Source organism: Haemorhous mexicanus, chromosome Z, assembly GCF_027477595.1.
Source record: "Haemorhous mexicanus isolate bHaeMex1 chromosome Z, bHaeMex1.pri, whole genome shotgun sequence".
NCBI lineage: Eukaryota > Metazoa > Chordata > Aves > Passeriformes > Fringillidae > Haemorhous > Haemorhous mexicanus.
In genome coordinates this window covers 80,712,218-80,727,257 of record NC_082381.1, presented here as the reverse complement: position 1 = coordinate 80,727,257, position 15,040 = coordinate 80,712,218, and the positions used below count along the sequence as shown (strand labels likewise).

Genomic DNA, 15,040 nt, shown 5'->3' with positions numbered 1-15,040 from the left:
CTGCTGCCTTGCTCATACCAGTACTGCAACTCAGGGACAGGACAGGGCATGTTGCCATAGAGCACCACACTGCCCACAAGCATAGTCCTGAGCTCTGGGCACCCCCAGGCCATTCCCTGCTTTCCCCCAGGAGCAATGCTCACCTTTGCTGCAGGAAGCAGGTGATTCCAGAACGGAGCTCCCTTGGCATCAGTGCTGCGGCAGGCTGTGGGCACAGGATGGCATGGCAGGACTCTCTTCTTCCTTGCTGGTGGGGACAGGCTCTCATCCTCAGAGCAGGAGTCGGTCATAACCTCACCAGCAGGCAGCAACTTCCTTTTGGCTGGGCAGGTGCTGCTGAGCTGGCTGCTCCCACAGGGTGTCATCTCCTGGGAGCTCAGGTTGCTGGGCTCGGGGCTGAGCGCTGTCTGCAGAACTGGGGACTCCCTGCACCCATTGGCCACTGCTGGCCCTTCTGCTTCTCCGCTAGCCCTGCTGGTGTGAGCTGGGCTGTTCCCTGGCTTCTCTCTCTTCCCACCAGGGTCCAACTGGGTTGTTTGTGCAATACTGTGCAATTCAAGGTGAAGTACATTGTGGCCACTTGACGGCTCCCCATTCTCTCCACAGTCTATGGGCTGATCCCCTGATGAGACAGGGCAACTGTCTCTCATGTGCAAAGTACTGCAAGCAATGTGCCGGGGCCAGGAGGAGGAGGAGGAGGAGGAGGAGGAGGAGAAGGAGGAGGAGGAGGTGGAAGAGGAGGAAGGGGAGAAGGAGGAGAAGGAGACATCCTGGGACTTGTCCTCTCTGCTTGCCTTGGGGCTGTGGCTAGGGCTGCCCTCACAGCGGTGCTCCACCACCCGCAGCCCACTGTGGGAGAAGTGCTGGGCAGAGCCACAAAGGGAGAGCTCCTCCACTAGCAGACCATCCTCAAAGGTATCGTCATCGTCCAGGGAAGGCTGCCCAGGGCCCCCATCCACCCCCCTGTCACCCCAGTGAGTTCGTTTGGGATCTCGCCCCCCCTCCGGAGTTCGCTGCTCGGGGTATCCCTTCTTGACAGCTGGCCGGGTGCCTGCCCGCTGCTCCGTACTCTCAGAGGAGCTGGAGAGATGGGAGAAGATGGACACCTGGTAAACCTTCTGGCGCTTGATCTCTGTCTCATTGTAGCCCATGAGGATGCTGCGGTGGGTGCAGCACTGCGAGGAAGGCTCCAAGGGTGTCTCCCCCCTGGGCCGGGACAGGCTGGGCTCTGTGCTGCGCTCCGGGGGCAGAGACGTCTCTGTGTGGATGTGCCGCATGGAGCCTCACTTGCTGGGACTCCAAGCGGAGCCCATGCAGCAGCAGGAGGGGGACTGTAAAGTGCCACAGGTCAGGGTGCAAGGGCAGAGGGTGCGAGCTGGGCCCCCTCTCACTCACGATTTCTGTGTGAGCCCTCTACTATGAGGTGCTCTGCAGCACAGCATCTGGAAAAAAAGAGAGCAAGAGGGATGAGGATCAGCCTCAGAACTCCATCCTCATTCAGGCTTCCGGCTGCAAGGGACCCACTGGGACATGGCTCTTCACACAGCCCACTTGAATCTCCCTCTCCAGGGACAGGAAGAGGAATGAGGCTGATGTGCCTTTCTGGGAAACCCTGAGGCATCACCCAGCTGCAGGTTCAGCATGCACTTCCTGGCTTGGGCAAGGAGAGAAGTCTCCAGACAGGCAGGAGACACCTGTGGACAAGTCTGGACAGGTGGGGAGGAAGAGGCCTGCCCTCTGCCAGGGACATGCTTGTGCTGTTGTGGAGCACAGGAGTCAGGCAGGTCAGACCAGTCCCAGGGTTTCAGGCCTGTAATCACCCCTTTGGGCAACAGCAGCAACATCTCCCAGTGCTGGCCAAGACATCTTGCCCTGGCCACATGCACTGATTGAGGCAGGGCTGGTGCCAGCCCCACAGCAGATACAGGAACCTGTCTAACATCCCGTTACATTTGCCAGCTTGGACCAGGCATCTCCAGCACCTCAGTCAGCAGGTGGGAGATACCAGGGCCACCATCCACCCACTCCTGCCAGCTCCAAGGGCCTGCCCTTCTCTGTGCAGCATGGTGCCTCACTTTTGATTTTCAGTCCAGCTTGAGAGCTGCGAGAATCCTGTCCACATATTGGTTTGTTTCAGGCATGAAAAATACTGAAACGGCTGTAAGAACTGAGGAGATTCAGGAAAAGTCCCTAGCAGACTGAAGACAAACTGCCCGTGCCCGGCAGCTATGCCTTTTGCAGCCCCTGGAGCAAGGGCTTAGGGGCAAATGAGCAATAGGGAAATTTGTTCTCCAAGTGGATCAAGGCTATGTGGAGAATGAGCCTGCATACGCTATTTTGACCCTGCTGGGATGTGGATGGGAAAATGGCAGGCCAAGGTGCTTGAGACCAGGGACTGTTTAAAAGGAGTAATAAAAGGTATAACCATGCACCAGGGTATGCTGGGGACTGACTGGCTGGAAAGCAGCTCAATAAAAAAGGCCTTGGGGGTCCTGGTGGGTGCCATGTTGACCATGAGCCAGCAACGTGCCCTTGCAGCAAAGAAAAACAATAGTGCACCAGGCACAGGAGTAACAGCAGATTGAGCAAACTGATCCTCTCTCCATCTCCTCTGGATGTCCCTGCCAACCTCAACCCATCTGTGTAGCCCCCAACACTGCAGCCCATCCTGGCTGCCCCCACAGTTACTCACCCCTGCTTGTCTCCGGGTTAGCCTCCCTGCCCCGCAGCAGGCGGTCGTTGGCACAGCTGGCTGAAGACGCCTGCCAGTCAGGCACCCCCCAGAAGCGGCGTGGCTGCCGTGGAATGGCTCCCACCATCACGGTGTGCCTCCGAACCTCTGCAACGTCCTCTCCAGCTCTTCAGGGTCCACAGTGGCTCTGAGGAGAAGGAAAGGGGGAGATGCAGGGCTGGGGTGATTCAGACGCTTCCTGGGAGAAAGGCAGGAGGGTGCTTCCTGTCTGCAGGGTCACGCAGGCAGGGAAGGCAGCATTTAGGCTCAGCCTTTCCCAGCCTCCCAAATCAAAGGCCACATACATTTCAGCCACCTCAGGCAGTGCTAACACATTGATTTCCATTTAAACCACAAATATTTTAAGCTAAGCTGTGAACTCTCATACCTGGCTTGATTTTACATCCCTTTTGCATGCCTTCCTGTATGAAACCCTGTGCATAGGAACAGATTCCTCTTTCTTTCTGGCGACCATTTCATGCCTTGCTTTCCAAGACACTGCAGCAACCTCTGGGCCTCCAGCTAGCTCCTGGTCTTATGTTCCCCTCCTCCCCCTTCCACCCACAGCACAGGACACTTTCTGGCCCTACAGATAAGGAGAAGAACTTGGAATTGTTTTCTTCCAATATGAGATGCCTGTCAGGGAAGGCAGAAATGAGGAGCCTGACAGCCCTGAGCCATAATGACCCCCCACCAGTTTTCCCCAGCACAGACAGCAATCCTTTCATGTGCACAGCACTCACCTGTTCAGATGTGCCCTTGATGCACAACAGAGATTTGCAGATGCAACACAGCTCCCCTGTGGTCATAATCCACGGGCACTGCAGCTTTGATCCCTGGAAGAGGGTGTGGAGAAGTGTCAGCTGAAGCAGCAGCTCATGGTGCAACACCTTCAGAGTGTACAGGAGCCCTTGGGCACCTCTACCCTCAGCACATCTGTGGCAGAGACAGCTCATGGGCTTCACCAGCCCAGGAACCTCCAGGTAAAGGAGGAAATCGTGCCTATCCCTAGGGATCATGCCCTCCCCACCTCCCTCCTATGCATCCCTCAAATGGGGGCTCACTGCAGCATCCATCCAGCGGGAAGTCACTGTCTGGGCACCCCAAGCCAGCAGTGAGTACCGCTCTGAAGGCTGGAAAGAGCAGGGTCAGGCAGATGAACAAAAACCCCAAATGGATGCTCAGAGGCAGCAAGACTCAAGTGCAATTCCTTTCTGGCATCCTGGTCTGGCAAATTCTGCATCCCTGCAACTTGCACGTGGGAAGCCAGCATCAGCTGTGCTCGCTGCCTGACCTCACCTGCCCCAGAAAACAAGCTATTCTTTACTACATTTCCAATAAGATTTGTAATTACAGGCTGTCATGACCAGTCTCTGAGAGATGGACAGCTCAAAAGCCACCACCACTTCTGGGGAAGGGCACTGCCAGCAATCAGCCAGAACAGGACCTGTTTAGGTACAATACAACTGCACCCAAGGAGCACTTGCAGCAGGGAAAATCAGTGCTGCAGCATGACAACCATGGGCCTAAAACCTCAACAAAAGCTTTTTGTAAAGACCTCTTCTTGGCACCCCATGAGGTCTGCACCAAAGCAGGTAGGAAAGCAAGTGAATGCCCACAGTTGTGGGTGGATGCTGAAGTGGTAACATGCTGTGCTCTGCCTGCTTGCCTGGAAGGTTGCTGTGTTCCTCCTCCAACCCTAAAGGAGACTTGTTCCATGACTTATGTGGTGCTATCAAGCAATGGGAAGCAAAATCAGCAAGAAACAGCAAGAATCAGCCTGGTGCAGTGGAAGAAAGAGTGTGTCCATGCCAGAACAAACACACAATTTCACCTGCGTCCTTTCATTCTCTTCCCCGTGTCCCACTGAAGTCACAGCCATTTTCTCCCTGGCAACCACTGCCTTTCAGGAGAATGGATGTATAAGGACAGGCTGACCTGCTAGCACCACAAACCCCTCCCAGCTGAGCTCTCAACACCAGTCATCAGGTGCTCCAGCACCAGCCACCAAAACAAGGGGCTGCACCACCTTTTGCCAGGCCCAGATACTGTTGTTTGAAGCATTGTGCTAGAAAATGTCAGCCCCATGCCAGGAACAGGAAAGTATCACCCAAAGTGTCTCCAAGTACACCCTAACATCTTCTTGAACATCCTCTGGGAGGAATGCCCAACAGCCTGGATGGGCAGCAGCTGGGCCATAGCTCTGCTTCTCACCCTCCTCAAGATGCAAGGGGCTGTATCCCAGGGAGGTTCTCTTGGCAGTGCCAAGTACCTCCCATGGCAGTTCCTCCCTGCTGAGAGCCCTTCCAGCTCACAGTACAGCTCGGCCTCTGACAGCACCAAGGGAGCCCACCACCTCCCCAGAGAATAGAACCTGGGACCACGGCCTCCTGCACTCCAAGCAGACACAGGGAGAAAGCACCTGGTCACCTCCGCCTTCTCCTGTCCTTGTGCCAGGTATTGCCAGAGCCCCAGTTCTGGCCACATGGATGAGACAGAGCCAGGCCCAGGGCTTCACCAGCTCAGCTGAGCAGCACAGGTACCATTCCTGTGGACACAACACATGGGGCTCCATGTGCCCATACCAGGGGTTTGGCCTCTCCTAAGCTCACACGATGCTGGTTTTTTTTTTAGACAGTGTTTCAGTCTGTGCTGGTGCCCTAAGATAGAACTCAAAGAGCTTTGCCTCTTAAAGGAAGCCCACTCAGACCTCTTCCACTCTCTGCCCTGCTCCTGGCAAGGCCCCCTCATTGCTCAGAGAACAGGCAGGGCCCCGTGCTTTTGCCAAGATCTCCCAGCACCTGGATCTGGAACTATGCCAGGCACAGCTTTCCTCTTATTTCTTTGCCTGGGGAAGGACACCATGCTTCAACACCCAAGAAATACCGAGTGCCAAATGACCTGCAGAGAGGGAGCATGTCCCAGCCTCTGGGGCAGAAACCCTGTGTTCCTTGAGGACACCGAGCCACCAGAGCCTGACATGGAATAACACAGCCAGGCCTGGTGGGGTTGGGTCAGGGACTTGGCTTACCTGCTGGTAAGCAGGAATGGCTTACCTGCTGGTTCCATTCCTATTAGCACATCCAGGGGGAAACCAGGATTAATAGACCATGATCTCAGTCTGGAGGCAACAGAGCAGGATGGAGAGTGAGGACAAGTTCCTGGCTGGGCAGTGCAGCAGCGGTACCACATGCCGGGCTGCAGCCTGTAAAAGGATCTGTTGCTGTTCGAGCTGTACTGTGCCAGCCAGAGAGGAAGCAGGATGAGTGTGGGGCAGGAAGGTTATCTGTCATGAGGCAGAGCCCTCGGGAGTCTGGCAGGGCTGGTAGCACAGCACCAGTGCAAGGAAGAGAGCAAGAGCTGTGCCCCAAGTTGCCACCCTTGTCCAGAGGAAATCCAGTGGCTTCCCAGAGCAGCACTGCCAGCCTGTCAAAAGTGACACATGGCCAGTGGACAAGAAGCTTTGACCTGGGCACTACTGCCTGGGACAGAGCACCAGCCTCGTGGCTGGCAGGGCCAAGAAGGGTCTTTGCAGAGTTTAGACCACAAAAAACCCCAAACCAATGCCTAAGTGCCTTTTGCTGCCTTCTCTCCTCCTTCCTCTTGTGGGAAGTGCTATGGAGAGACACTGGTGGCCTCAGAGGGGGTGAAGCAGGAACCACACAGCCAGGAAGGAGAAGGGCCATCATTAGAAGAAGGCAAATAATCACCCTCAGAACAAGAAGAGTACAAGGCAAGAGAAGAGGCAACAGAAACTGCTGGAAACAGATAGTCTGGAGGATAAATCATAACTCCATTGGTCCTATCTGAACCCAAGGAGAAGGAAAAAAAATCTAAGCAGTGTGAGCACAAACCCAGGAGCTCCCTGGCACAGGCTAAGAGCAGAACTTGTGAAGTGCCAGCAGGCAGAAAGTTTCTGTCACAACCCTGAAGGATGGCAGCACTAACAGCAATGCTGCCACCAGAGAAGGGTTCCTGCACAGTCTGACAGACCAGGCATCTCACCATCAGAAGAGAGACAGACATGTGAGGCTGGGGACCACCTCCAGCACTGTAGCAGAGGTGGCAATCCCAGGGAGAAGCTAACAAGGTGACAGAGGAGCAAATTATGCCTGAAGGGAAAAATGACCACTGGCCATGGCTCTGGCGCTACCCTGGAATTCTGGTTGGGGAGGAAGGAGCTGACACTTAGTGAAAACAAGAGAGAAGAAGAAGGAGAGGGAGGAATGGATACAGAGGGAGGGAGCTTCCTTGCCCCACTACAAGGGCAAGTGCTGTTCTTGAGGGTCCTCAGGAGGCCTCCTGTCATACCAGATTTATGCAGCTGCAGAGACTCATTCAGTGCTAGCCCCCTGCTAGGAATGGAGAGGAAGTCCGAGCCCAGAGAGGAAGGATGGGGCAAGAGGTGTTGCCCATGTCACATGTGCAAGCTCCTGGAAACCACCAGACACAGCTTTTACAGAGACAGAGACCCAACACCTCCTTGTTCCCACAGCACTGTGTCCCTGAGGCGCTGCTGCTCCCTCCTATCCCTCGGGAGGCGGCACTAACAGAGTGCAGAAGCCCCCAAGAACAGAGCAGCCCTCTCTGCAGTGCATCTTGCTGGGGCTCCAAGCTGCAGCAACCTCCTCAAGGGCTGAGGTCTGCCCAGCAACATGCAGTGCCTCCCCAGCCCTAGCACCACACTCAGGTGCCGCAGGGACTGAGCCCTTCCGCTCGGCTAAGTCGGGATAACACAATGAAACCTCTCCTGGGAGCTGGGGGAGCCGGAGCAGCGCTCCCAGCCCCGGGACTTACCCCTAACCTCTGATGCCCCTCGTCCTGGCACGGATTGCCTCCGCACACCTTTCCCAGGTGCCTGGCTTACACACGGCGATGCTGACAATAGCCTGCGGCTAGGAAGGGGGATTTACAGGGTCTGCAGGCAGATCCCACTATGCGACAGCCACCTGTGTAAAGCTTTCCCCCATGTCCAACCCCCGCCCCGCCAACCTCCCTTCCACGCACGGCTGCCCCTCTTCCCAGGAAAGCGCAAAGAATGAAAAGCAGCTTAAAATCCGGCAGGACAATCGGGCAGCTCTCCAAGGCCGGCAGCACCCCCTGCCCACCCAGCCCAGCAGGTTCAAACCTCTGCGATACAGCCCACGGCCGCCCAGCTCCAGTGTTCGACCGGGAGCCCAGGAAACCTGCAGCAGGCAGGGCAGGGAAATCCCGTGCAGCAGCCGCTTACGGGGAGGACAGCCCAGGTTGAGGACAGACCTTTGTCTCTGCCTGCCTGTCTCGCTCGCTCGCAGCCGGAGGAGGAAGAGGGGGGCGGTGGGGGACAGCGAGCAAAGATAACACCCCTAGGAGGGATGTCACAGCCACGTTAATCACTTGGAATTCCAGCCAGCGCGCCGCAAATATGGGCAGCAAATGGAGATGCTCAAAGCTCTAAAATAATTGGATCCTTTCACAAGAGCCGAGCCCAGAATCCAGCACAGGAATTCAGTCCCCGCTGGAAGTCGAGAGATCAAATACATGGAGAGGCAGGCGCAGCACAAGGCAATCCTCAGCCACCGCTGTATCCAGCTCCATAGCCTTTGGCGCTGCTTTAATCTCAGGTGCCTTCCCAGCGGGAGCGAGGGAGGACCACAGCGGAAAGCCCGAGTGCCCAGCTGAGGACCGGCCCCTTCCCATCCAACTTACTCGACTTGTGGCAAGGTGCAGAAGCGCTGTCAATGCAAAAGAAGGTTTTGTGAGGGAGACAAGCTGCCTCGAAGCCTTGCTCGACCGGAAGAACGGTCCCTGGGATGGAGACCCCAGAAGCTGCTGTTTAGCCTCCGCTGCCCTGCAGGGGATTTGCCTGGCCCGGCAGGATTCCCAGCCCGCATCACATTCCCGGCGAAAAGCACATGCGGCACATGTAGGCTCCTGCTCGGCGCCTCAACGGCAATGAAAAGGCACAGAGGCTTCTGCCAGAAAACAAAGAGGCAGCGGCAGAGCTGGGGGTGGGGAAAACTCTCCGCTGCCCAAGAGGATCCCTGCAGAGGCAGCAGGATGCTGCTAGGCTCCACCGCAGCTATTCACCCCCATTAGCCCGAGGTGGCACCAACTTGCCTGACAGGAGTCGAGGGTGGGCAAGCCCCTATTCCCCTCCCGGAGGCAACACCCGGGTGAGAAGTCCTGGAGGACATGAGCTAGGCCCAGGACAACAGCTGTCCACAAGCAGCAAATTTCTCTGTGCTGGCTCCACATCATAAAAAGCTGTGTCTTTTCACCTCAGTGTAGCTGCTGCACAGGGGAGGGTGCAGCCAGTACCCCACCTGCAAGCCCTGGGGAGACCCATGGCATTGGACTTGGGGCAGCATAGGGGCCTCAGCAGTCACCTTGTGGCAAGAAATAATGCAAAAGCAAGCCCCTGGCCACGCAAGCACTGGGACACGTCAGCCAGCTCCCTTCCAGCCCTCCTGTCCCTCTTCAGGGGTGGTGGCCTGAGGAACAGGCCCAGGGGACCTCAGCCACTGATGACCCTGCAGACTGGCTGTTCCAGTCCAGAGCTTGGTGCCAACTGAAACCAATGGAAAATTTTCCACCGTGTGATTACCAAGTCACATGCCTGTGCAGCCAGTCATAGAATGGCTTTGAGAAGGCAAGTGGATCTGGCTAAGGGCAGGGACCACTTCTGGTCTGCATTGCATGACCCCCAAGGTTGCTGGCCATGACCAAGGCACCAATGCACTGCCACAGCTCAAGTTCAATAAGGATGTTTGTCCAAGGGATGCATTCCCCCAGACCCAATCTGAATGAGGCCCTAACCACTCTAAGTGATCTACAAATTTTAGCACCAGGAGTCCCTTTTATCTGATCTCCCAAGAGGAAGAGTACACCCTGAAGTCAGTGTCTGCATCAGAAGCCCTGCAAACTGTATACTAACCTGTTTAACTCAACTCCAGTGGTAAGACAATCACTTACAGTAACTCCCCTCCTGCCAGCTCCCTGTCCTGGGCTGTGCACCATGGGAAGCATGACCTAGGTGTGCAGCCTGAACAGCCCAGCCCCTTTTCCAGCACTATTCACTGGGTACAGAAACAGAAGCCTCTGACACGGAGCTCCGGTGGTGAAGTGATTTTTTGCAAGCTGGGAGAACACAGCACAGAAATCAGCAGGTGATGGAAGCTCAGCTCTGCCATCTCCTCTCTTCTCCCTCTGTCACCACTGCATACAGCCACAGGCATCCAAAACCTCCTAACCAAGCCACCTCCTTCTGTATCCTGATGCCCTTTAGCCATTCACACTGCCTAAACCCAGATGCACAAAATTGCCCCTTCCCCACATCCTTCATCCTTCCTTCCCCACGGCAGCTGGGCTCTGTATCCCCACAAGTGTGTGCTCCTGCTCATTCCCACCTCACCCTCAACCACCATCAGACCCTGTCCTGTTCCCACAAACCCCCAAGGCAAGCCCCCAGCTCTCACCTGTGCTCTGTTGCCTCCTGATCACTGCAGTTCATACCTTATTCATACCTCCCATTCCTGACTGTCACACAACCACAGCCCCACAAACCCAAGCCTCCTTGCACACACTCCCCTGATGAGTCCCTGAGACCCAACAGACCCACAGAACCATCACCTTTCTGTACCTCCCCAAACAGTCACCAGGCACCTCAGGGCAGTGGAGAAAGTCCCAGGGATGCTGAATTGCTCTGATCAGCTCCAGGTGTCAAAGCTACACATTTGAAGAGGGAGTAGGCAAATGGCTTGCAGTGGGGAGGGCAGCAAGGATTGTGCATTGCAGCATTTGCCCCGTGGGAACTGCCCCTCCCCAGCGCCAGCCCTCTTGCAATACACTTCCCTTTACTGTAAGAGCCCTCCAAGGGAGGTGCTTGAGCACAGGCACTCGGGCCTCCCACTTGGTTACCAAGCTGCAGCCTGCAGATAAGGCTGCAGCAGCTGAGGGTACATTCAGCATCTTTTCCACTCCCTGTACTAGACATGCATGTGGCAAGGGGGGAGGAGATACCACACACACACACACACACACACACGGCTGTGCACACCCACCCAACTCACTCATTTCCAGCTGCGATTTAGAAAGGCTCAAGTCTAGCACAGGCCAGAGTGATGACATGTGCCTGGCAGATATTTGGGCAATAAGGGTGAGGCTTTGTCCATCTTTGATTTTAAGAAGATTGACACAATCAGGGCTACTGCAGGGAAGGAGTATTTTCACCATGAACTGAATGTCCTGGACCTTGTCATAGGAAAGGAAAACCTCTCTTTCCTGTAGGACCGAAGGTGAAACACCCTGCTGGACTTAGGAAAAGGGCGATACAACTGTCATCTAAACATTCACAATGTTGCCCATAATGAGGTCAAACAATGTGAGTAGAAGGCCCGAAGAAGGGAAACATTGGGGTAAGAGGGACTGTAGGCATATCCATTTGAAGGGCAGCAGGAGACACAGTCCAGCTCCTATTACACCCCATAAAACTGCAAACCTCCTGGTCCACATAGAGTGAACTACCCCTGGGACCCCACAGACAGCAGAGGCAACTAAATCAAAAACATCTTCAACCTGGTGGTTGATCCATGCCCGGAGGACACAGATGTCCCTCTATACCTGACCCTCCTAGGGAGACAAAGCCTGTGAGAGAGCTCTCTATGGCCTACCAGAAACCAGCTCATCTCCTGCCATACAGCACTTGCTCCTGCAGCTGGGATCAGACCTCAGGGATCTCTTGGCCCAAACCATCAGATCCTGCTGCTCCTGATGCGCAGGAGGGTACTGTAACAGGGATATCCAAGTAAAGCCAGCATGCCCAGAGCAGTATTGAGTTACGTGTGGACTGCCAAGGAAGGGAGAGTAGAGCGCACAGGGTGATGGCAGCCTAGTGTCAACAAACCCAAGGGAAAGGTTGAAATGAGCAACTTCAGAAAGGATCTGGGGACTAACATGGTTTTTGAATATGTTCTAGACCTTGAAAACTCACATAAAGGGAGACCGACTTCCACCCAGCCTCTGCCAGATGAGAAAGCAGATGTAGCTACTGCCGCAGGTCAGTCTAACCCAGGCACCAAGGCTAAGGCAGACCCCTTTGCTCTGGTTCATTACTCTTGCAGACAGGATGGGCCAAACACTGTAAACACCCTCTGAACACTTACACACCAGACATGGGCTTCTGCAGCATCAGACACCAGGTCAAAGCTCAGAGACACAATAAATCACAGAGCAAAGTCGTTCCTGAAGACAAGGCTTATAAGACTGCCAGCAGCCAGCCTTGCAAAAGGACAGGATCAGGAAAAGAGCAGCCATGAGAATAAAAGGCTGGCAAAGAAACAGAAAATACTGGGAGCAAATAATTCTTTCCAGACAATCCTTTGGGCTCATCTCAGCATCCATCTGCTGAGGATGGTCAAGCAGCTGCAACTTTTAAAAAAGCTACCAAGTGACTTCCTTTCCAATCACCACTATCTCTGGGACAGGCACCATAGGGAAGATAAACTTTCCATCTGGAGGGCTGGAGGCCAGAATCCTCATGAGTCTTCCAAGAACACCAGCACCCCCCTACACATCACAGCTCTGTGCTTCCAGCAGAGCAAGGAGGATAGTTTACATCCTGTGCTTCACTGCCCGCTGGTTTCTTGTGCTCATGTGGGAAGGAAATAATGCAGACTTACAGAGAGATGGATGTTCCAGCTAAGAGAAGCTGGGACAAGTGAATGAGCTGAGGAATGCTCCTAAGGCAGTGCCTCCATCTCCCACCACTGCTAATACCATACAGATGAGTCCAAGTGAGAGAAGGACAGACAGAACAAGACCCTGAGCCCTCCATGTACCTCCAAGCTGGTCAATCCAATAGTCCATGAGATATGACATTGCCAAGCAATCTGAGAACTGCAGAACTGAGAAAGAACAGTGGGAAGGGACCTCAGAGAGTTTGGGTCCAATTGTGTTAACAGTAGGGCCAAGTTCAAGCAAACTGCTTGGGGTTTGCCCATGCCAGGGGCTCAAAGTCACCAAGTGTGGAAACTGCCTCCCTTCTCTGGGCCCTACGCCCTGCCTTGCAGGGAAATATTTTTCCTAATATCTAATTGGAATTTCCCTCGTGTGCCATTGCTTCTCATCCTGCTCCTGGGTACTTCCCAAGAGAGCCAAGCTGCAACTTCCCTGCAAACCCACAGCTTGCAGCAGCAGTAAGAGCCCCCTTCACGGCCTGTCCTCCCCCAGGCTGCACAAGCCCACCACTCTCAGCCTCTGTCCATTACAGCACACAAGAAGCCAGAGCCCCAGCTCATCTCTGGAGACTGTTGGAGCCTGCGGGGCTCCATCCTGCCCAGACAAGGGTGCCACCAAGGAGGATGGGAGGTACCTGCACTTGCCTATCTTGGGGATGTATTAAAAAGAGACTCATTTCAACCTGAGATCAGCAGGAGCTGCTTGTGTTCAAGTACCTGATCCTTGCTCTGGTAGCAATACCAGTGCCTGCTGCAACACACCTATGTTATTTAAGACAGAATTCCCAAGTGCCTGCTCCAAGAAGTTTGGCCCTAGACAGAGAGCTTTGATTGTGCTGCTGTAGCTCTGATACCATGGCTGCCTCCACCATGCCCATGAGAGAGCTGTCTGCAGGAGTGATGAGCAGGACAATTAGGAGTCCAAGTCAGCAGAGACCAGCTGTGCTAGATGAAAACCCAGCAGTCCAGAGCAGGTCCCTCGATGAGAGAAGCAGCCATCTGCAACCCTGGCAATACCCTCAAGGGTCTGCAGCAGAGCCCAGGTCACACAACGGGTTTTGGAGGCAACAACCACCCATGTCCACAAATCTCCAGTGTTGTTACCTGCATCCCCTCCATGCTGTCTTCACTCAATCCAGAGCTATTTGTTTATCATTCTCTGCCCCAACAAGTATCATTCATCTTCCCATACTGCTTCTTCTCTCTCAGAGAATTGGGCAGGATCTGACCAGCACAGAGACTTGCTCAGCTTGCCTAGGGCTGGCTGGACACCTCACTGCCTGTGTGGGGATGAAGATCCACCTGATTCACTGGAGGTAGGCATACCTGGTCCTTGCACTCCCTTGCAGTGCTCCTCTTTGGGAAAGCCTCAGCACCAAAGATGCCCCAAGCCTTTCCAGGATAGCAACATACCCACAGCTGGAGTTCAGCATGTAGCTAAGATCCTGACCTGTTCCAAAGGCACAGGCATATGCCTTCGCCTTGTGGCTTTTCCAGCTCTCGTCTGACAAGCTCAGTCCATCTCCCAGGAAGTCAGCATGAGCTGCCAGACCCTTGGGCTCCCTTAAAGCCCTGTCCTGCACAAGCACCTGCCTTCTGCTTTGCACTGACTCATTCCCCTGTGATTCACCCCCTCCTGACTAACCCATCTCTGCCACAGCCCCATGCACGAAGGGAGTGTGTGTGTGTGTGTGTGCAAAATGGGCAATTTTGGACACACACACAGACTCTACAAGGCAGCAAACTGGCCAGAATCCTCGCCCCCACAGCACCCAAGAGGAGCAGAGGTGACACCACTGGCTCAAGTCCATTGTGGGGAGAAGGGGCAGAGGCAGGCTGGGAGTGCTGCCAAGATAAGGAGCAATGCTAGGGGAGAGCTTCCTCCAGGCTCTGAGGCTGCTTTCCAGGCAAACCCATTCCCTTTATCAGCCCAAACCTGCTGGCTGTGGGAGGGTTACCCAGCATTGCCACAGCTCAGATCCACAGGCAAGATGTCTGCCAGCTAAGCTGCCTTTGGGTACAGGCAAACATGCTCCTCCAGGCTGTGCCTCTTCCTGGTTTTACTCTCCAAGGTGGACAGATTCCTGGGAGACATAAAATTATTTCTTCTAAGCATGGCTACAGTCAGCTGGCATCAGCTAATGATGTTGTGCGTGCAGGGCCCACAGGCTTGGCCAGTTCCTGAGTGTGGACAGTGCAAGTCACACACACGGTCTGTGTACATACAGATCTTCTGCAGACTGCTGCTCTGACTGGCAATTCCCTAATGCTTGGGGCTGAGGCTCAAACAGGCTTTACCCCACATACTTTCCCTCCCCTCTTTTCCACATTCTGGCCTGTTCCCAAACCACACACACTGCCTCCACCTGCTAAACCCTTCTGAGGGCTGTCCAGGTAACCTCAGTCTCCTCAGATGGACCAGAGCAGACAGAGGTGACAAAAGGAAGATGGCACTGTACAGCTGTGCCAAGCCTAGCGAGAGCTGTGGCACACACAGGGGCTCTGCACATCCATCTGTGTCTGAGCACAGGAGAGCTGTGGTGTGAGCACAAGATGCTGCTCCATGCAGCACACCCAGTCACAGACCTGCACC

General features: G+C 54.7%; 1 protein-coding gene across 4 annotated transcripts in view; it reads right to left on the bottom strand.

Annotated features, from left to right (window-relative positions):
* ATOSB (atos homolog B) overlaps nt 1–15,040 on the bottom strand; it is a 38,463-nt gene that overhangs the window by 5,687 nt on the left and 17,736 nt on the right. For all 4 annotated transcript variants that reach the window (XM_059874108.1, XM_059874109.1, XM_059874112.1 and 1 more), the window contains 3 exons: nt 3,475–3,567; nt 2,693–2,879; nt 144–1,442 (listed from right to left, as the gene is read on the bottom strand). In XM_059874108.1, coding sequence (XP_059730091.1) covers nt 144–1,277 — 1,134 coding nt within the window. In that variant the 5' untranslated portion in view covers nt 1,278–1,442; nt 2,693–2,879; nt 3,475–3,567. The remainder of the gene's footprint in view (nt 1–143; nt 1,443–2,692; nt 2,880–3,474; nt 3,568–15,040) is intronic.